The sequence below is a fragment of the Patiria miniata genome, unplaced genomic scaffold (genome assembly GCF_015706575.1).
Source record: "Patiria miniata isolate m_02_andy unplaced genomic scaffold, ASM1570657v1 HiC_scaffold_28, whole genome shotgun sequence".
Classification (NCBI taxonomy): Eukaryota; Metazoa; Echinodermata; class Asteroidea; order Valvatida; family Asterinidae; genus Patiria; species Patiria miniata.
In genome coordinates this window covers 1,290,842-1,314,400 of record NW_024037067.1, presented here as the reverse complement: position 1 = coordinate 1,314,400, position 23,559 = coordinate 1,290,842, and the positions used below count along the sequence as shown (strand labels likewise).

General features: G+C 38.2%; 1 protein-coding gene across 2 annotated transcripts in view; it reads left to right on the top strand.

The window, feature by feature from the left end:
* LOC119734674 (ras-associating and dilute domain-containing protein-like) overlaps positions 1 to 23,559 on the top strand; it is a 55,003-nt gene that overhangs the window by 17,493 nt on the left and 13,951 nt on the right. For both annotated transcript variants that reach the window (XM_038208197.1, XM_038208198.1), the window contains 3 exons: positions 16,011 to 18,025; positions 21,900 to 21,937; positions 22,433 to 22,691. In XM_038208197.1, coding sequence (XP_038064125.1) covers positions 16,011 to 18,025; positions 21,900 to 21,937; positions 22,433 to 22,691 — 2,312 coding nt within the window. The remainder of the gene's footprint in view (positions 1 to 16,010; positions 18,026 to 21,899; positions 21,938 to 22,432; positions 22,692 to 23,559) is intronic.

Genomic DNA, 23,559 nt, shown 5'->3' with positions numbered 1-23,559 from the left:
AAGGTTTGACAACTGGATTGCTTGAAACGGTTCCCTCTCATTAATATAAAACCCCAGCTACAACACATTCTGGATACAGTGAACACAAAGCCTCGGTCCTGACCGTGCATGAATGTCCCCAATCAATGTGAGCGGCACTCGTCTTAATACAACATTTGATAAAACACATTTAGGTTAGGTCTGGCTGAGTGTTGATTAACGAGACAAAACTACATGTAACAATATACAGACACACTATAGTTTGAGGGAAGAGTATTGCAAAAAAAACTGCGCCTAAACATGAAAGTTATTTCGGTTTTCCATGTAGCCTGCATGGTTTTCTTTTTGAAAATTCCCCACAAATGACATTCATAACCTTCCTTTTTCATTGTCTGAGAAGTTACTAAGTAATTCGTAAAGTTGGTTACGGGTACCAATCCCATAATCTGGAACCGGTTCCAGCTGTCGGATGCTTGGGTACCCGGTTCTGATGCACACCCCTGGTATGAGATGTAATAATATTAAATATTTTTCCCCAGAAATCTTATTAAAACATTGGAATGTGCGTCAATCTTTAAATTAAGGGTCCAAAGTGTGACATTTTTCCTGTCCCTAGAGCCTTTGTTTGTAATACGCCGCTCTAGTATCATAAAATATTACTTCAAACTATTTTCATTGGTTGGATGGGTGCTTCACTTTAGTACCTAATCACTCTTGGGTGAAAAGGCATTAAGGAGTGCATCCAGAATTTACACAATTGTGATGTCGGAACAAAAAAAAGTAGGACCCCAAATTTATAGAATGACTCATGTATTTGAATAATTAAGGATTGTAAGAAGATTAATTAGAAAAAAAGATTATAAGTTGAGTAGTGAAAATCGATATAAAGAGGATGAACATGAATCATGCCAAGTCATTGAAACAAAGCATGATTGTGCATGACACTGTGGTAGTGCAGACATTAGGGAACATCCTTATTGACAGAACATTTCTGTATTTTGATGTGGTTATTTATGCCATCCGTCCGTAAAGACCCGCACCGCAACCATATGTACCTTAAAAAAAGTCATAAACGAAGGAAGAAACAGATTCAAGTTCCAGGGCCCTTTACTGAAGAGGAAGGAAGTTGACAGACCAGGATGAACCGTAAAAACAAAACCAAACAAAATACACATCATGTTTGTCTGATAACAAGAACCGGCTTGGAAACAGTGTTATGCAAACAGGATACAGGCCAGTGTGTCCTGTCTTTATGAACTTCAAGAGTTCATAAAACAACTGTTAAAACGTTCAGTTACATTGGCTGGGATACTTCCAGTGTGGCACCGCAAAGAGTTATTTGTGGAGTCAATTGCCAATGGTTACATTGGCTTTGAGGTTGTTTTTAAGCTCTGGCAGGAGTTTCTACACGTCACTTCGTGGTCGGTATAGGTCGGTCGGTAGGTAGTTCTTTTCCCAAAAATTTACCGGAAATATCAAAGTTTCCCATCAAATATAACTATCAATTGACCAAAAATTGACCGAATGCAATGTCGTCAGAAAATACATTCTTGGCAAAACTTTTTGGAAAAATGCGCATGTGCGTCTATTTTGCATACGAAGTGAGACATTCCGGAACCGGGCCAGAGCTTATTGTGCACTCGCACTAGTTTAAGGCATGTGTAGACAAGTCCCTGCACATGATCACTGTATGATCCACGAGTCCGCCTTCAGTGGAGAAAGCCATTGAAAGGGCCTTCGTTATAGAATTGATATAGGAACATTGGTGATTACCCACAAATTCACCTACCGATTAAATGAGAAAATTAACTTTGCTCAAAGTGAAGATGAGGCTAGTCCCAAGTACCCTGTAAAGTTATTGTTCCAAAATTGGTTTCAATCGAAAGAAAACAATTATGATGAAGGTGATTTAAGAAAACCTTTTTACATTTCTTTAGGATTCCAATCACGAGACCCATAAAAATTGTGCGGATGTTTTCTCTCCTTTTCCCAAAATGTATAGAAGCCACTAAAACTTCAACAGTTTAGTTGTTATGCACCTTACATAAGATTTTGAGCAATTTTGTTGCTAAAAATTAAAAACAAAACCAACTTATGAAAAAACAAATGACGGTCCAGTAACCCAACAACAGGATATTAACCCCAGGCCAGTACAGGAACTGTTGGCCTGTACACAGGATTTGGGGATCGAGGCAGATCCTGGTTTTGCAACTCAAAAAAGGAAATAAAAACTCTACATTTCTGTAAAAAAAATAAATAGAAAAATGTATCCAAATTTGGATGAGGGAAGGGGATGAAATAATGGGGAGAGGAGTCTTTTCAAATTATAGTGTTAAAAACATGTTTTTTTTGCTGTCAAAAACTGCACTTTGTGGGCACTAACATTAATCCATTTAGGAAGATTAGATAAGAAAACTAGAGGTCTATGTCTGTTTGCAACAGAACATAGGGCTTTTCCGCATTATGATTTTTTTAATCAATAATATGCCCTGAATATGTATGAACATAAAATCTGTCAAAGTTAGCCGAAAATCGGCTAAAACGGTCACTGTGGACAGGATTTGAACTCGGCAATATGATGTATGTGCGTGTGTACATGGTCTTTTCTTGGACAAAGAGTAATCTAAATGAATTACTGGCAAAGAGTCGAAAATGCACTTTGAAAATCGACAATTTTTTGGGAATTTTTGATGAAATCATCGTGACGTCACTTCGGACTTTGCATACTAGTACTATTATCTACCTACCCACCAAGTTTCATGACAATTGGACCTTTCCTTATATGAGTTTTGAAAAATCGCATTTTGATGACGTCATGATGACGTCACACATTTTTCAAGTTTTGTGTGAATACCTATTACCTAACAGACCTAATGCAAAAAAGAATTTTGCATTTTGCATGTTGCGTTCGGGAGATATGGTGAAAAGGTCCAAAAAATCAAATATTCATATAAAATCTCAGGATGACGTCATCATGACGTCACCTCATTTTTAATCTATAACACATCCTGGTATAGCCACATACCAAGTTTCAACCCAATCGGACTTACATTTCTGTAGATATAAGACTTCACAATATGCACGTAAATTTTCAAAAATCAATAAAAAATTAGGTGATGACGTCATCGTGACGTCATAGTCTTGGCATAATTTTTGTATGAGGGTCTTCCTTGGCTGTAACTTCGATGACGATTCCAGATCGCCAAATTATTAAAATGGTGGCTTGAAAACGTGTACAAAGTCAATGGGTTAAAAATCCCACAGCAGAAAAACTGCACCTTTAAAAACGTGATTTGCCTTTAAACTGAAACATTTTTATAAAATATTACTTGATATTCTGACTCTTGGGAATATTTTCAATAAAATGGCATACGTAAAAAAATACGATTTCTTTTTCCTTCTCATAGTAATTCTCGGCCAAAGTTCAGAACTACTCAGTAAGATATATCAGTGTTGTATAGGAAAAGACTTGTGGAGAAAGCTGTGTTCAAAGTCTATGAGAAAAATTAATTATTCATAAATCCATAATAAATCACTTGATGACGTCACCATGACGTCACTCTTCGGGACACATCTCGGCTATAGGGACTATGCTTATGCCAACTTTCAATGATATCCGACAAAGATTAATGCCAAAAGGGCTATAATACGTCCCTGTCTATGCGCATGCATGAACATAAAATTTGTCAAAGTTAGCCGAAAATCGGCTAAAACGGTCACCGTGGACAGGATTCGACCTCAGCAACACGTGCGCTGCATGCTGACTGACAAACGATGTACATGTATGTGCCTATGTACAACGTACGTGCATGTACATGTACATTGTGGATGTCCTGTCCTGTGCATGTTTTGAAGCAGAGGTATTGTCAACGTGAAGTTTTAAGCGTGCGCAGGGTATGTTCGAGTTCGCTTATCTCCTCGAAACTTTGAAATATTTTAGACCTACCCTTTAATCGACAATTAAAGTAAAAACAAAAATATAAAAACTGCCATGGTTGAGTTTTCAGGAATTTTCAATTGAAAAAGGGTCTTTTCATTATAACTTCCGGTCTAATGACGTCATTCGCCTAAAACTTCGCACACGTCTTAAGTGGGTCAAGGTCATCATATACACCAATATTTAGGCTATTCCGACAAACTTCGCCACAGACATCTATTCGAAATACATTTTTGCTAATTTTCAACCTGTCGCTAGAGGGCGCTCGAAGATTGCATGACGTCATCGGTAGATGATTTGAAGAATACTATCGGCCAAAAGACTAACACCGTTGAAAGCAAGTTCATATCTATTACCACTTTCAAATAATAAGCCACTTCCGGTTTGGGCTTTTTTCGACCGGAAGCAAGGGTCACGTGATTGCACGCACACTGAATGAAATGAAGACCTTAACCTACTCTACCACTTGCCGGCAAAAGAATGCTGCGGACGCGTACGGTTGATTTCTTATGCATTTTTAAATATTAAAAGTGTCACAATTTAATTGCCTATAAATAAACACCTGATGACGTCATCATGACGCCATCATTACACAATGTTGTTTGAATTAGGGTCTTTGCTTGGACAAAGAGTGATCTAAATGAATTACTGGCAAACAGTCAAAAATGCCCTTTGAAAATCGACAATTTTTTCTTAATTTTTGTGTACAAAGTCTATGGGAAAAATTAAATATTCAAAAATCTATAATAAATTAGTCAATGACGTCACCATGACGTCATTCTTCGGGGCACATCTCTGCTATAATGACTATGACTATGCTTAATTTGAATGATGTATGACGAAGATTAATACCAAAAGTGGCACTGAGAAAAAACGTGTACAAAGTCTATGGGATTTAGGCGACAAAAAGAATAAGAAGAAGAAGAAGAAGAAGAAGAACTAGAGGTCTATGTCTGTTTGCAACAGAACATAGGGCTTTTCCGCATTATGATTTTTTTTAATCAATAATATGCCCTGAATATTCATGAACATAAAATCTGTCAAAGTTAGCCGAAAATCGGCAAAAAACGGTCACTGTGGACAGGATTTGGCCTCGGCATTACGTGGTATGTGCGTGTGCACAAGGTCTTTGCTTGGACAAAGAGTGATCTAAATAAATTACTGGCAAAGAGTCGAAAACGCACTTTGAAAATCGACAAATATTTTTAAATTTGTTGATGACGTCATCTGACGTCACTTCGAACTTTGCATACTGATTTACTACCTACCCACCAAGTTTCATGACAATTGGACCTTTCCTTATATGAGTTTTGCAAAATCGCATTTTGATGACGTCATGATGACGTCACACATTTTTCAAGTTTTCTGCGAATAGCTATTACATAACAGACCAAATGCAAAAAAGAATTTTGCATTTTGCATGTTGCGTTCGGGAGATATGGCTAAAAGGTCCAAAAAAATAAATATTCATATAAAATCTCAGGATGACGTCATCATGACGTCACCTCATTTTTAATCTATAACACATCCTGGTATAGCCACATACCAAGTTTCAACCCAATCGGACTTACATTTCTGTAGATATAAGACTTCACTATATGTACGTAAATTTTCAAAAATCAATTAAAAAATTAGGTGATGACGTCATCGTGACGTCATAGTCTTGGCATAATTTTTGTATGAGGGTCTTCCTTGGCTGTAACTTTGATGACGATTCCAGATCGCCAAGTTATAAAAAAGGTGTCTTGAAAACGTGTACAAAGTCAATGGGTTAAAAATCCCACAGCAGAAAAACTGCACCTTTAAATACGTGATTTGCCTTTAAACTGAAACATTTTAATAAAATATTACTTGATATTCTGACTCTTGGGAATATTTTCAATCAAATGGCAAACGTAAAAAAAATATGATTTCTTTTTCCTTCTCATAGTAATTCTCGGCCGAAGTTCAGAACTACTCAGTAACATATATCAGTGTTGTATAGGAAAAGACTTGTTTAGAAAGCTGTGTACAAAGTCTATGAGAAAAATTAATTATTCATGAATACATAATAAATCACATGATGATGACGTCATCATGATGTCATAGTCTTGGCATAATTTTTGTATGAGGGTCTTTCTTGGCTGTAACTTTGATGACGATTCCAGATCGCCAAAATATGAAAATGGTGGCTTGAAAACGTGTACGAAGTCAATAGGTTAAAAATCCCACAGCAGAAAAACTGTACCTTTAAATGCGTGATTTTCCTTTAAACTGAAACATTTTTATAAAATATTACTTGCTATTCTATCTCTTGGGAATATTTTTAATCAAATGAAAGGCGTAAAAAAATACGATTTCTTTTTCCTTCTCATAGTAATTCTCAGCCGAAGTTCAGAACTACTCAGTAAGATATATCAGTGTTGTATAGGGAAAGACTTGTGGAGAAAGCTGTGTACAAAGTCTATAAGATTAATTATTCATAAATCCATAATAAATCACTTGATGGCGTCACCATGACGTCACTCTTCGGGACACGTCTTGGCTATAGGGACTATGCTTATGCAAACTTTCAATGATATCTGAAAAAGATTAATGCCAAGAGTGCTATAATACGTCCCTGTCTATGCGTAAAAAAATACGATTTCTTTTTCCTTCTCATAGTAATTCGCAGCCGAAGTTCAGAACTACTCAGTAAGATATATCAGTGTTGTATAGGGAAAGACTTGTGGAGAAAGCTGTGTACTAAGTCTATGAGAAAAATTAATTATTCATAAATCCATAATAAATCACTTGATGGCGTCACCATGACGTCACTCTTCGGGACACGTCTTGGCTATAGGGACTATGCTTATGCAAACTTTCAATGATATCTGAAAAAGATTAATGCCAAGAGTGCTATAATACGTCCCTGTCTATGCGCATGCATGAACATAAAATCTGTCAAAGTTAGCCGAAAATCGGCTAAAACGGTCACTGTGGACAGGATTTGACCTTAGCAACACGTGCGCTTCAGGCTGACTGACATACGATGTATGTGCCTATGTACAACGTACGTGCATGTACATGTACATTGTGGACGTCCTGTCCTGTGCATGTTTTAAAGCAGAGGTATTGTTAACGTGAAGTTTTAAGCGTGCGCAGGGTATGTTCGAGTTCGCTTATTGCCTCGAAACTTTGAAATGTTTTAGACCTACTCTTCAATTGACAATTAAAGTAAAAACAAATATAAAAACTGCCATGGTTGATTTTTCAGGAATTTTTAAATGAAAAAAGGTCTATTTATTGTAACTTCCGGTCTGATGACGTCATTTGCCTAAAACTTCGCACACGTCTTAAGTGGGTCAAGGTCATCATATACACCAATATTTAGGCAATTACGACAATCTTCGCCACAGACATCTATTCAAAATACATTTTTGCTAATTTTCAACCTGTCGCTAGAGGGCGCTCGAAGATTGCATGACGTCATCGGTAGATGATTTGAAGAATACTATTGGCCAAGAGACTAACACCGTTAAAAGCAAGTTTATATCTATTACCACTTTCAAATGATAAGCCACTTCCGGTTTTGGCCTTTTTTGACCGGAAGCAAGGGTCACGTGATTTCACGCACACTGAATGAAATGAAGACCTCAACCTATTCTACCACTTGCCAGCAACAGAATGCTGCGGACGCGTACGGTTGATTTCTTATGCATTTTTGAATATTAAAAGTGTCACAATTTAATTGCCTATAAATACACACCTGATGACGTCATCATGACGTCATCATTACACAATGTTATTTAAATTAGGGTCTTTGCTTGGACAAAGATTGGTGTAAACGAACTACTGGCAAAGAGTCAAAAATGCCCTTTGCAAATCGACAATTTTTTTTAAATTTCTGTGTACAAAGTCTATGGGAAAAATTAAATATTCAAAAATCTATAATAAATTAGTCGATGACGTCACCATGACGTCAATCTTCGGGACACATCTTTGCTATAGGGACTATGCTTATGCTAACTTTGAATGATGTATGACAAAGATTAATGCCAAAAGTGGCGTTGAGAAAAAACGTGCACAAAGTCTATGGGGTTTAGGCGACAAAAAGAAGAAGCCAAAAAAAAAAAAAAAAAAATGAGAACAAAAACAAAGGCTTTTCCGCAACTTTGCGGAAAAGCCAAGAAGAAGAAGAAAGAAAAACTAGAGATCTATGTCTGTTTGCAACAGAACATAGGGCTTTTCCGCATTATGATTTTTTTTAATCAATAATATGCCCTGAATATGCATGAACAAAAAATCTGTCAAAGTTAGCCGAAAATCGGCTAAAACGGTCACTGTGGACAGGATTTGACCTCGGCAATACGATGTATGTGCGTGCGTACAAGGTCTTTGCTTGGACAAAGAGTGATCTAAATAAATTACTGGCAAAGAGTCGAAAAGGCACTTTGAAAATCGACAAATATTTTTAAATTTTTTGATGACGTCATCGTGACGTCACTTCGAACTTTGCATACTAGTATGATTAACTACCTACCCACCAAGTTTCATGACAATTGGACCTTTCCTTATATGAGTTTTGAAAAATCGCATTTTGATGATGACGTCACACATTTTTCAAGTTTTGTGCGAATAGCTATTACATAACAGACCAAATGCAAACAAGAATTTTGCATTTTGCATGTTGCGTTCGGGAGATATGGCTAAAAGGTCCACACAAAAAAATATTCATATAAAATCTCAGGATGACGTCATCATGACGTCACCTCATTTAAAATCTATAACACATCCTGGTATAGCCACATACCAAGTTTCAACCCAATCGGACTTACATTTCTGTAGATATAGACTTCACAATATGTACGTAAATTTTCAAAAAAAAATAAAAAAATTAGGTGATGACGTCATCGTGACGTCATAGTCTTGGCATAATTTTTGTATGAGGGTCTTCCTTGGCTGTAACTTTGATGACGATTCCAGATCGCCAAGTTATAAAAATGGTGGCTTGAAAACTAGTACAAAGTCAATGGGTTAAAAACCCAACAGCAGAAAAACTGCACCTTTAAATACGTGATTTGCCTTTAAACTGAAACATTTTTATAAAATATTACTTGATATTCTGACTCTTGGGAATATTTTCAATCAAATGGCAAACGTAAAAAAATACGATTTCTTTTTCCTTCTCATAGTAATTCTCGGCCGAAGTTCAGAACTACTCAGTAAGAAATATCAGTGTTGTATAGGAAAAGACTTGTGGAAAAAGCTGTGTACAAAGTCTATGAGAAAATTTAATTATTCATGAATCCATAATAAATCACTTGATGATGACGTCATCATGATGTCATAGTCTTGGCATAATTTTTGTATGAGGGTCTTCCTTGGCTGTAACTTTGATGACGATTCCAGATCGCCAAGTTATGAAAATGGTGGCTTGAAAACGTGTACAAAGTCAATGGGTTAAAAATCCCACAGCAGAAAAACTGCACCTTTAAATGCGTGATTTTCCTTTCAACTGAAACATTTTTATAAAATATTACTTGCTATTCTAACTCTTGGGAATATTTTCAATCAAATGACAGGCGTAAAAAAAAATACGATTTCTTTTTCCTTCTCAAAGTAATTCTCAGCCGAAGTTCAGAACTACTCAGTAAGATATATCAGTGTTGTATAGGGAAAGACTTGTGGAGAAAGCTGTGTACAAAGTCTATGAGAAAAATTAATTATTCATAAGTCCATAATAAATCACTTGATGACGTCACCATGACGTCACTCTTCGGGACACATCTTGGCTATAGGGACTATGCTTATGCCAACTTTCAATGATATCTGACAAAGATTAATGCCAAAAGTGCTATAGTACGTCCCTGTCTATGCGCATGCATGAACATAAAATCTGTCAAAGTTAGCCGAAAATCGGCTAAAACGGTCACTGTGGACAGGATTTGACCTCAGCAACACGTGCGCTGCAGGCTGACTGACATACGATGTATGTGCCTATTTACAACGTACGTGCATGTACATGTACATTGTGGACGTCCTGTCCTGTGCATGTTTTGAAGCAGAGGTATTGTCAACGTGAAGTTTTAAGCGTGCGCAGGGTATGTTCGAGTTCGCTCATCGCCTCAAAACTTTCAAATGTTTTAGACCTACCCTTAAATCGACAATTAAAGTAAAAACAAATATAAAAACTGCCATGGTTGATTTTTCAGGAATTTTCAAAAGAAAAAGGGTCTTTTCATTATAACTTCCGGTCTGATAACGTCATTCGCCTAAAACTTCGCACACGTCTTAAGTGGGTCAAGGTCATCATATACACCAATATTTTGGCGATTCCGACAAACTTCGCCACAGACATCTATTCAAAATACATTTTTGAAAATTTTCAAGCTGTCGCTAGAGGGCGCTCGAAGATTGCATGAGGTCATCGGTAGATGATTTGAAGAATACTGTCAGCCAAGAGACTAACACCGTTAAAAGCAAGTTCATATCTATTACCACTTTTAAATGATAAGCCACTTCCGGTTTGGGCCTTTTTCGACCGGAAGCAAGGGTCACGTGATTTCACGCACACTGAATGAAATAAAGGCCTTAACCTATTCTACCACTTGCCGGCAACAAAATGCTGCGGACTCGTACGGTTGATTTCTTATGCATTTTTGAATATTAAAAGTGTCACAATTTAATTGCCTATAAATACACACCTGATGACGTCATCATGACGTCATCATTACACAATGTTGTTTAAATTAGGGTCGTTGCTTGGACAAAGATTGGTGTAAACGAACTACTGGCAAAGAGTCAAAAATGCCCTTTGCAAATCGACAATTTTTTTTTAATTTCTGTGTACAAAGTCTATGGGAAAAATTAAATATTCAAAAATCTATAATAAATTAGTCGATGACGTCACCATGACGTCAATCTTCGGGACACATCTTTGCTATAGGGACTATGCTTATGCTAACTTTGAATGATGTATGACAAAGATTAATGCCAAAAGTGGCGTTGAGAAAAAACGTGCACAAAGTCTATGGGGTTTAGGCGACAAAAAGAAGAAGCCAAAAAAAAAAAAAAAATGAGAACAAAAACAAAGGCTTTTCCGCAACTTTGCGGAAAAGCCAAAAATGAGAACAAAAAGAAAGGCTTTTCCGCTTTTTTGCGGAAAAGCCAATAAATCCATAAAAATAGGAATTTTTCCAAAACTTTGAAATGCTATTGTTGAGTTTTGAATTCGTAAAGGTACATAGGACCATTTGTATTTTTCTCAAAATTGTAAGCAAAGTGTGTACCTGTTGAAGTTTCAGTGCACATCAAACACTGAAGCGTAATAGAACCATTTTCGTCTTCACGAAGCATGTTGCGGCAATATAATTCAGAGAAAAATGCTTTGAAAGGTTTGACACAAATTTAATCCATCCGTTTACTTGTGGGCTTACACAAAAATTTGATTAAAAACCTTTTTAACTGGTGAAATTAAGATCAGTGTCAGTTCGTGAAAATGAAAATATACGGAGTGCGTGCATGCAGTGCCGCACTGTGCCTGGTGTCAGTTCATGAAAACGAAAATGACGCGGTTCTGTAAATACGCGTGCGTGCCAGGCACTCATGCGCAACTTACGAGTGTCAGTTTGTTGTGTCTGTGACGAATTGAATGATAAAGAGTGCCAGTAGCACTCTTTATTCGTGTTTCGTGATCCAAATAGTTTGTGCATGGTTTTTCGCTGTTTTTCAAAAGGTGTAATATCCACTGAGCTGAATTTCAACAGGCTTGGTTTTGAGCATTCGTCTTTGAATTCTGAGTGGAGTACTTATTGGAAACTATATGCCTTTTAAGTCAGAGTTACGTGACCACAACAGGCAATTTTGAATGCGACATTGACACCTCAAGAGTTTGAGCGCAGGCTTGCAACAGTGTGAGAGGCACTCCACATTCCTTGTGCTACTTTAAGAAGATTAATTCGAGAAGCCCTCGAGCGCCTATGAAACACTTCAGTCTGGAAGCTGGCCAACTGACAATAAAAAAAAAATGACTTCGGATCAATAAATTGATAATAAGCCATCTGGATGCGAATTAAATGAAGCCAAGCGTCCATGCAGTGAGCCAAAGTACACGTATCAACTTGGAATGGGGCCTACAGGAGAAGCCCAGACTCGAATAGTTAGCTGATTTTTCTTTTAACTGATGTCAATTGCACATTGTTGTAATCATGGTCAAATTAGGTCAGTTAAGTGAGATAAGATAATTACTGCCTCATTAGGGCAATTAGGGGAGATAAGAACAAAAATTTGTCACCGGATGATTGACTGTAAAAAAGGCACACAACAATCATGTCTACATTTCTTGATGTTTTCTAATTTGACATTTATGAAAGTTTCTCGGTTGCATATAGCACATGGGCGTCGCCAGGATGGGTCAAGGGGGCGACCAAAAAGTAATGAGAATGATAAATTGAGTATATCACCCCGACGCAAAATTCCATCGTATAAGACCAAAAAGTAGCCAAAAAATGTTTTTTAAAGGAAGAAAAGAAGGGGATAAAAGAAAAGAAAAGAGGTGTGAAGTCGTATTTGCTATTAATTTAATACACATTTTAAAAAAGTGGGAGTCTGCAGGGGTATCCATGCATGGGTTGGGATGGGTAAATGTCCCCTGCCCACCAAAAAATGATAAATTGAGTATATGCTAGAGAAAGTTCAAGGCTTTTTGGGGGGAAATGTGCTTTCCCTCCCCCCCCCAAAGAAAATCCTGGCGATGCGCATGATGTAGCCGTTTCATTTCATTTGGGTTTTGTGAACAGAAACATGAATAAACACCATAGAAGTCATTGTATAATAGGTCCATGTATTTGTAAGGAACCAACTTTTTGGTCTTACCAGAGAGCTTGGTCTAACTCTTTAGCAGAATTATGAGCTAAAATAGAACTGTTAAGATGAACTTGTATATTCTGCTCAAAATATCACACAATTCTTTGTTCAAATACTTCACCCACTATCAGCTACTTATTGGTAAACAATTATTATTGTTTTGTTTATTTATAAGTGTGGAATTTTAACAGCTGCTGTATTTCTGATAATAAAATACACCTGGAGCAGTAGATTAAAATTCTGGACTTTGAATCATATCAAGAAGCTGTGTTTTTGTCCCCAAAATGTTAGTGTAAATTTGCATTTGAAGATAAAAGACAATTCTTCAAATTATGCAAATACATGAGTGTAATAACGTGTATGAATGTGTTCCAAAATGACTTATTAATATTAGGGATGTCTATTGTCAAATAATTTAGTATTCAATTAACTGCGTTTCACTGAATATTTGAATATTAAAAAATCTGCGATCATGTTTTACACACGCCAGCTGCAAGTGTGTGCCGCGCCGGTCAAAAGTTACATGCAAAGCACTCCGGTTAAAATTTACGTCCAGCGATCGATATTATGGACTGCTGAAGTGTTTTTCATTAAGTATTTTATAAGTAGGCCTACCTGCTAAAAGGATGAGAAGTATGAACTGCCGTCGACCAAAAAGTTAGTGCCAACAAAAAAGTGGCATCTGACAATGAAGCGCTGCAACTTTACGATTAAAATAACATCACAGTTGTTTTGGGGTGTTTTTTTTAAATATTCAAATTGGCAAAAGGCTATTCGAATATTTTGTTGATGATTGAATATTCGGTATATTCGGGACAGCCCTAATTGATATTCATTATTCAGTTCATGTTGTTAGTTTAATTCACCCATATGGCCCATTGCGGAGACACATTTTGCTAAAAAGTTGTAGATTAGGGAGGCAAGGTAGGTTAGGGAGACATTTGAATGTTTCCCTAATGTTTCAAGTCCTATGATGATATTAATTAATGTTGCAAATAGCCTATTCGATTGCTTTTATGCAAAACCTATATTTACAAAGTTTGGTGAGGGTTGGTTAAGTTTAGGTTAGGGTTAGGGGTCATAATTTAGGATTGTTTGTGCACAAGTCTATGGGAATGTCTCCCAAAGTTACCATTTCTTGTTATAATAATTTATTTGGTTATATTTTGAGTGAATATTGTCACTCTTGACATGGAAACACAATATGCAGTCTTACAAGTACCCCCTCCCCACCTGTTTGGAGGTGTGACTTACTTTTTCACCCAGAATGGAAAAATTATGTCTGTGAGCTAGGGCACCAAACAGAAGTCACCTGATTTTACATCATTGTACAGAACTCAGATGCCTCAGACAAATAAAAGTTTCTTGGAATGTAACAGTCGATCACAGCATGAAATATACACAATTTGCCAATGACACTTTTTATCTTGGAATTCTTTTGGTTACAAATATATCTCTCATTCCTTTTGAGAGATGACATCTGTCTATATGCTGTGTGGCCCTCATCCTATCTAATTACGTATGAAGTTCTCCATCCTGAACTTTATCTATAGTATTAAGCTGCTGGGTTTGAATTTCTCCATCCTGAATGAAAATTCCAGAGAGGCCTTTGCTTTTCACAATGATTTCCAACAACTTTTCTTGCAGCAAAACCCACTTCAGCAAAATCCACTTTACACCCCTCCAAGGAGGTTGTTTTAGACTATTCAACCCCTCCTCTCCAAATGTTGACCCTGGTGCAATGAACGGGAGGGCACAGTGGGTGGTAGCTTCCCCCTCCCACCCCCCACCCCCTCCCCCCTCAACGCATTCATTGATACCTGTAGAACATTTCCCCTGGGGACATATATTGACCCATCTTCACATTACCCTTTGCCTTTGGTTATCCTTTGTCAACTGCCAAACCTTTGTACCTTTCAGTGTGGGCATTGACACCAAAAACGGTCTTAGTCTGTAAATAGAAGGTTTAGTTGAACTCCCCAGGCCAAACTAGGACAGTCCACTAATGGTCACAATGGTCAACTTGTGTGGGTTGCAATTCAAAGGTTACAGTAGCACCATGTAACATGTGATGTTGCGTGTATGAGTTGATAACTAAGAATAGATTTGCATTCATATAGCATAAAGCGATCATCCCCAATTCCGCATTTCCATGATAAATTATCACGGCTAGTCCAACAGAGAGTTGACTTCCAAAATACAAGAAGTCCTTCCGAAATAGGATTTCACAGAATCAGACGTCTTTCCGAGATTATTATTTCAGGAAAAGATGCCTTTCTGCAACCATGCTGAATTTTGGAAAACATGGACGTAGTATCTTGCCTGTCCTTGATAATTTATTGCGGAAACACGAATAGTCACTTTAAGCTTCAGTATCAGTGACGTACTTAGTTACAAAATAAAATATCACGAACAGCAAAACTGTCAGTTATGCTTTGAATTCAGAACGAAGCCTGAACATCACAAAACTGCAAACTTGCATATAACGGGTCCACTACTGCTTGTAATCAGGAAGTTTTGTTGAGGCCATGAATAATTGATCAAGAGTCCCTTCTTTAAAGAAAAGAAACTGTCAATATTTTACCTGTCGTTTCCCATGTAATCCGGAGCTTAGTCCTCACAGAGTCAAACGCGGCGTGCAGGACTGAATGAGAGGCAATTAAATGGGCAATCTGAATGGGCAGGTAGCATGGAAACTTCTTCCAAAAGTCTGCTATCCCCCGCCTTCCCATTATAATGGGCATAGTGGTCAATTTATCAAGTCGTCTGGACAATAGGTTTGACAGCAAAGTGTGTACCCCCACCCCCCCAAAGAATCTCCTGGGCTGATATCCATGGAGTATCATGTACAGTAGTATCTAGATGGAAGACAGGATGTACTTGTATGTTTGGGACCCCACAATGACATTTTAGACTATGTCTCTTAAATCTCCCCATCCTTTTTCAATAGTCTCCGGATGTGGCATTGTCACTTTTGGTCATTTTTATATTTTGTTCTCATTTGTAAAGTATCATTTGTTTATTTTATTTAACATTTTATTTTACCAGGGTAGCCCCATCAATTGTCAAAGAACTGTTCTTCTGATTACTTTGAAATTAAATGTTTCAAAATAAAACTGGGAAAAAAATCTGAATTCGGACAGATTTTTTCCTCCATCCTTCCTTTCAACTTTTCATATTAACTTGATTCATTCAGTAAAATAAAAAATCAGCTCTGTCACAGCATACATATTTAACTTGTACTTTATTTTTTGTTTTTCCGTTTTAGATGAAATTCGTCTGGCAGGTGAAGAGCGCCCTCTAGATATCGCTGTCAACTCTAAGCGCAACGTGAGATTTGTCCTCAAGATGGAGCCTCTTCAATTGGACAACCAACTTGCCCCTCAGCCTGTCTCAAATAATTCTAACAGTGCTGCTGCCCAGCGCAAATCCCTGTCGCAATTCTTTGGTGTCGAGAGCGCCGACTTGGCTGTGCCGTATTATGCAGGTTCAACTGCTACAAGTCCGACTACTAAACCCAAGTTTGGCTCATTATCACCAAAATTCAACAAGAAACAGAACTCGGTTGACACTGCAAGCCTCAGCAGCAACGGCAGTACCAAGAGCAGCAACCAGTTGTCCGTCAGTTACGCCAAGCGGTCCAAAAGTATAGGCAACATTGGAAATGGCGGCTTGTTGCTCAAGACCGACACGCCAAACTTCATCAGGAAGTTTCAATCCAGTGAGGGACCCCTGAGAAGCTTCATCAAGAAAGACAAAGGAAATCCAGGGAAGGTGTCATCAAAAGGATCGGGACTGGGTCCTCGACGAAGGTCCCGGGCAAAGTCCCTGTCCGGCATGTTTGAGAGGGGTCTGACCCTCCTTAAAAAAGACGAGGCTTCAACTCCAGTAAAGGAAGTGGCCTCTGAGGATTCGGCTCCGGGCTTGCTGAAGATCTTTGGCGATAAGATCTGCCCAAACGCAACCTATAAGAGTGTCTTGGCATCTGCGCAATCATCGGCAGTTGCTCTAGTCAAGGTGGTGCTGGAGCGTTACTCGCTTTGCGTCAATACATTTGAGGATTACGTTCTTTGTGACGTCATCGGTTACTACAAGGCTAACCCGGAGAAGGCATCCCGGATTTTAGGGATCTCTGAAGACTTTGAGGAAAAACAGGAATGGATCACAGAGTGCATGAGGGTCCTTGGGGATGACGATAGACCACTCGCCGTCAAGTCCTACTGGAAACCAGAGGTTGGCTTTGCCAGGAGGTTCGAGATCAGACGCCGCGCTGATATCTCTGTTCCAGACACGGACACAATAACCCACGGCATAAACCTGAACGCAAAGAGGCTGCAGATGACCAGAGCCAATCGGGCATTAACAGATGCATCCCTGGCGAGCTTTCCAGAAGACCAAGACAGGATGTCAGAGGACTTGTCATCTTCCTCTGAGCAGGAAATCATGTCAGAGGAGCCACAAAGACAGCTTTCCCAGAGCCAGTCAGAGAAAGAGGAAACCGAAGGCAGTAATGAGCAGCTGCCTCTTTGCAGCCTTCTCCCCCCGCAGGACTTCCCATACCTGCTGACCCTCCACGGTGACAGCCCGGAATCTGATCAGATACTCTACCTCCTGGATAGCATCTCCTGCCTGATTGGGCACACACCTGATGCAAAGGCAGACGTGGAGCTGGATTCCTGCGACGTTAACCAAGAGCACTGCAGAATCCTGACACAGTACAATTCAAATGACGATAATGCAAACCACAATCCCTTTGACATGTCACTGGAACCGGTCGAAGACTCCAAAGTCTTCATAAACGGCACCGCAGTTTCACAAAGAACCAAAGTTAACACCGGGGACCTTATTGGAATCGGTGACCATTATCTGTTCCTCTTGAAAAATCCACTCGCCCAGCTGACGGCCGAGTCGCCACTGACGAGACTCTTATCCCTTGCCAACCAATCAGATTCCTGGACTCATCTAACCAACCTTCCGAATCCAGAGATGGTTTCCCAGCCAAAGTATGCGAGTCCACGTATTGCATCCAAGGCTCAGGAGTACTCAGCCGACAAGCGGAGACTCAAGTTGTCCTACGCGATGAGACACGAGGATGAGTTGCTGAGATGGATCGCATCGCTGCTTGCTTCAGGATCCCCCAAGATTGATGGTAGTGATGAGTTTGTTCTCTCCCTGGCCTACCTGACCTGTATGTGTGTGGAGCACTCGGCTTACAATTTCCACCAGGAGAGGACCAAACGACTGATGATGAAAGTGGCTTCATTGATTCAAGCTTTGGCTTGGGTAAGTTCAGTTTATTTTTTGTTTTATGAGTTAATTTTAATTTCACAGACACAGTCATGATCTCCTTTTCTTTTGATGTCTATTCGAAGAATAAGTTTTTATAAATTATTGATGTCTGGACAGCCAAGGGCAGATCAAGAACCAAATTCTTTTATGGATTGGTTGGGGGGGGGTGCCAGCTTTTCTTTCCAAATTCAAAGAGGAGGGGATAACTGGATCCCATTTGATGCTGGGGTGCGCTTTTCTTCCTTCTTCTTATCTCTCCTTTATTGGGATTTCACAAATCCGTAGTATAGAGGGAAAGGAGATTTTAACTTCACTTTTGGTTTAATTACCGCCCCCCCCCCCCCCCCTCCAAAAAAAACCCACTAAATATTTGAAACTTGTTAAGGGAGGGGACCATGAGCCACCTGTTGGCCCTCACCCCCTGTATTCCCTTATGTGTCCAACTCACTGTGAATGATTTCTTTCCTTTGAAATCATAAATTTCCTTTTATTTAGTCATCTTGTCAATTCCAGAATAAATTTCCGTTTGGATCGATGCTAAAATGGAGATAAAACCTTCTGTCTTCAAATTATGACTTGCCTGCACAAAGTTATTTTCCAAAATATTTATCACCAATATCTACATGTTTGTAATACTAGCTTATTGTCAGTGTCACAGCTCGGATGTTCGTCCATTGTTTAAAAAAATATTTGTTGTTTAGTCTCAGCCTTTAGCTTCAGTATCAGAACAAATTTGTAATTTTTTTTGTGTTTTCCTGTCTTTGTGTTGAGAAACCTTTTCATTTATGTAATCTTGTCCAACAACTATGAGTAGCTTATTTTTTATCAATTTGACAAAGTAAAAAGAAGTTATGTTCTTCAGTTTCTGTGATCTTTTTCCTTGTCAAGTACTTTTTGAATTGGAATAAGCAGCTCTTTAAAGTGGTTTTTTGATCAACTTCCTGAAAAAACTGCATTGCTTAGAAATGATTTAAAATGGCTTTGTAAAATAGCTTTGAATTCATGACAAGTTTTACATTTCTATTTCTACATTGTTTGAACATGATTTTCTCCCTGTAAATGTCTTTTTCCTTTGACCTGTTGACAAAAAAGATAATGAAACAGATAACATACTGTCCACTAGGCCTGGGCGAGTAATGGATTTTTCTACTCGAGTACTCGCAAAGTAATTACTCGCGAGTAGTTTACCGAATTCCCATAAAAGCAGAAAAATGACATATTTTACGTTTTTATGACAGGAAGTAACTACACATTTTCTTTTTTGGATGAATGAAACCCTAGAGGAGACAGGTGGAGGGAGTGATTCCCTGTTTGCAGGAAACGTTTTAAGCCATGAACCCTTAACCCTAAATTGCTAGTCGCGAGTGCCTGCTTCTATTCCTGCTGGGATGAGTACCGGTACTCCAGGCATGCAACTTTTCCTCAGAACCACTGATTTCCTCGTTTTTAACTTCTCATGAATGCCCATTACAAATTGAAAAATAAAGTACAAAGTCTTGTGGGAGGGGTTCTATTCATCATTTTTTCTAAATTCCCAGTTGCATGCCTGGTACTCGAATAGATAAAAAAAAAACACGAGTAGAACAATGAGTAGCAAAACTACTCGCGAGTACTTGAGTTACTTGCCGAGCTGTACTGTCCACTTCACTTTGTCCTTTCATTTATTCTGCCCTCCTGCTTTCTGTCAATAGACAACCCCTCACGCTGTTTCAAAATTGTTGATCTATGCCGGAACAGCAGAACTCGATAATACGCCTTAAGACCATCATAGCGTTCCCAATGGCAGACACAATGTGCCCCCATTGTGCTCCTGCATTCGCCGTGTAATTGGGATATTAATTATGGACAATGTGTAAGGGGGGGGGCGCCTTTCACAGTTCCTATTGTAAATATTTTAGAATAGCCCACTTGTTTGCCTGCATTAACAATTTACCAGCCAAAACTGTTGGGATTGTGCAGTTATTCCATGCAGCTTGTTAAGTACTGACAGTCGGGGGGGGGGGGGGACAAATCTCACAGGATTTTGATGATAAACCTCTCAAAATCTGTATATATGATGACAGGTGAAAGGTAAAATCTGAAAGAAACAAAAAATTCTAGAGTTCTAGAAAAAACATGTTATGACAACAATGTATTTATAAAGGCGTTCAGTGGTATTGTTAGTCAGAGACGAAGTGACTACATTGTATGTTACACAGCACATACACAGATTGCTTCTTAATTTCAAAATTGTGGTTTTTAGCAAATTAAGGATTGACGTTGGGTTGGATTTCTTTTCAAAATTTCTTTTAAAAGTTGACAAATGGGAAAAGATCAACTTTGTGTTCTTCTTTTTTTCTAGTCTAGTACATGGGATGCTCAGTATGAGTTGTTCATTCTGACAATCCTTCAATTAAACAAAAACACTCCTCAAAAATGTGGCAATTACAAAAAGAAAATTAACATTTTGTTTACCACCTGAAAACAATACACAATTTTTTACCTTGTAAAATACCACAAAGCAGTTCACTCGTAATTTATGATTTGTGTGCTAGCCTTAGGTATGCCATGTCCCTTGTGGCAACATTTATTCATTTAAATAAATGGGGAAAAAATATCAGGAATATATACAGTTAAAAAAAAATTGTTATTGAGATTTTCCAATTAGATTACGAGTGCTGCTGGGATAAAATCTAAAAGGGCCTGTGGCCCAAAGCATCTTTTTGATTGATTACCACGAAGCAATAGGGCCCAACAGGTATCTATTAAATATTCATGAGCTGCTAATCAATAATTCATGAGCCCTGAAGCTACACGTATTCATTGATCCCTCTTTGTGTGTGTTTTGGATATTGATTTGCCTTTGGCAAGTGCCCAGTGTTTGACAGATGCGACTCCTAATCCTTCACTTTGCTGCTGAAGCGCATCTCTCTCTATGACCACTTGTAGGATCTCTGTGCACACAGATCGAAATAGGGATGTGTGATTGTTGATACACAGAAAGATGATTGCATGTCCCATGCCTTCAGGGTTTACAGCACATTTTGTAAATCTGGTGCAGGGCAAGTCCAAGAATTCTCACACGCTATGTCCCATACCTAATGAAAGTTTAACCCTCTAAGATATTCATGGATTTCAGTGTTTTTTTTTTTTTTAATTCTATCGTTGGGCATCTGCAAGGAGAATACCCACAAGAATTTGTATGTTATTAGTCGTTGCGATCATTATGTAATTAAAGAAATCATGGTGTAATGTATCGGACAAAAAGAGGACCTTTTCTTGGACTTACCTTCTAGGTGTTACGTACATTTTAAAAACTTGGACAAAACTCTCTATTCTTGGGAGTGTTTTGGTGCTCATAACAAAAAAACTGGTTCAGTTTTTTTTTTCTTCATTTTAGCAACTTGGATAGTGCGGTTCTAACCAGGCATGAGGTTTGTCAGACTTGTAATTAAAATCAGACTGTTTGAATCTGAGAGAAGACATTATTCGAAAGACATGCTTCTTTCAGACATTTCTACAATTTTCAGATTTCTTTTTTTTTGTTAATTGACGCTCTCATCCCTGGTTCTATTAAACACAAAATTGCTACTCAACTAAAGTTGCCAACTGATTGCAAATTATTTTTCATCCACATTCAGCAGGTCTAGTTGAAATCCAGTGGAAATTGTTTTTGTTACAATTGTTATTAAAAATTCACACTACAGTTGGTGAAGGAACAATTGATTTATAGTTAGAGTCAATAAAAATGTTAATATTTTTACCATCTTACAATGAAAAGAATAGTATGTCAGGATTGTGTTCATTAAAACATTTGCAAGACATCAATTAAACCATTCTGATTTTAATTATCTTACTTTTTTTCTTTCTCTTTTCCATTCCACTTTAGGACAAGACTAAAGAAATGGCAAGGACTCAACCAGAAAAGTAAGGTTATTCACAAAACTCTGGGGTCCATTTTCATGAAATTTTACTAAACACAGAACTTTGTTATACGCAGAAAATATTTTATAAGCAGCAACAGGATACCAGCCAAAACGCAATGTAATCTACATGTATGTTACGTGTGACTGCATCTCATTAGCACATTCGATTGACAAGTTATGGCTGTTTAAAGTTCGCCTTTATCCACGACATGTCAAAAATGTACTGAGAAATACTGAGAAAAAGGCCTTTAAAGTTTCGAGTTTTGTATTCATGAAAATGAAAGACGTCAATTGTTTTTTTCCTAAAAACACTCTAATTCCACAATTTTATACTAGTTCTTTAAAAAATATGTGAAGTAGAAACATAAGAGACTACAAACATCAGTATATCTGAAAATTGAAAAAATCACCCCTTTTCAGTTTTTGCGTTTTTCTTCACTACAGCCTGTGCCCAGTTCTATCTCATTTTGACATTTTGTACATTTTCTCTCTCTAGACCAAGTGATGTCCAGTCAGCCATGGAAGCACTCCTCCCCGACCTCCAGCTCATTGTCTGCTTACTGACCAACGCTCTGGAGATCCTCAACTTCCTACAGTCCAGCATGGGTGACTATGTGGCCATGAGCCAGGGTACCAGACCAAACACTGATGGGGATGAGGTTGAAAGCAGCTTGGGGATAGAGGACGAGGCCTTAGTTGAGTTGGAGGAGGTTGTGATGTACACGTTTCAGCAGACGGTCTACTACTTGACCAAGGTGAAAAAGTCTTCTCAAATTTTCAGTCATTCTCGTACTTTTCAAACCTGCCCCCCTTGCAATTATCACACAGAATCACAAATTCAGGAAAGTGCTGCTGTTGACAAAATTATCCCCTATATAAATGGAGAGAATGCTGCACTTCTGACAGTGCTTGATGCTCGCTCCCCAAGAAGGATTGTGAGACTCAGAATAAGATTACATACCGGTACCAGTATGTTTGCACAGCCTGTCTCACACACTCTCTACATCTCTAAAAGCTGTCATTTGTTGTAGCAATTTTCAGCCGCCCATGCTCAGTATTTCTGTACATAAAACTAAAATTTGTCTGCAATTTTGAATGTGTGATATTTTGAAGAATGAAGCTACAACAAACTGCTCATCGAATGGATTGGAGAGAAATGTACAAAATCAAAAGTAATGATCCCAGCAGAAAGTTCAAAGTTATGATGCCAGCAGAAAATCATTTTCACATGGAAGAGGCATGGATAACAGCAGTTATTGAAGCAACTCTGAAACTTGTTGCTACAAGCACAGAATTTGTTCATTGCGGAATTCCTACAGAATAACTCCAGGAGTATATAAGCACAGTTGGAAAAGTTACAGAAATTGGTCTCTGTTTAGATTAGAAGTGCTTTGAAATTCAAGCAAGGCCAACATTTTCGTGAACAAACTTCAATTGCAAATGTCAAGACAGATCCTTTGATTTACAATTTCACTACACTGTTTTTCTCTTCACACCAAACAATAATGTGTGAGTTAGGTCAACAGCCAGCTTCTGGTGTAAATATGTCAAGCTAGTAAACAGTGAGAATGTGCACTTAAAAATAGTAGGAACCCTGTGTCAAAAATCTGATTGGAGAACAAA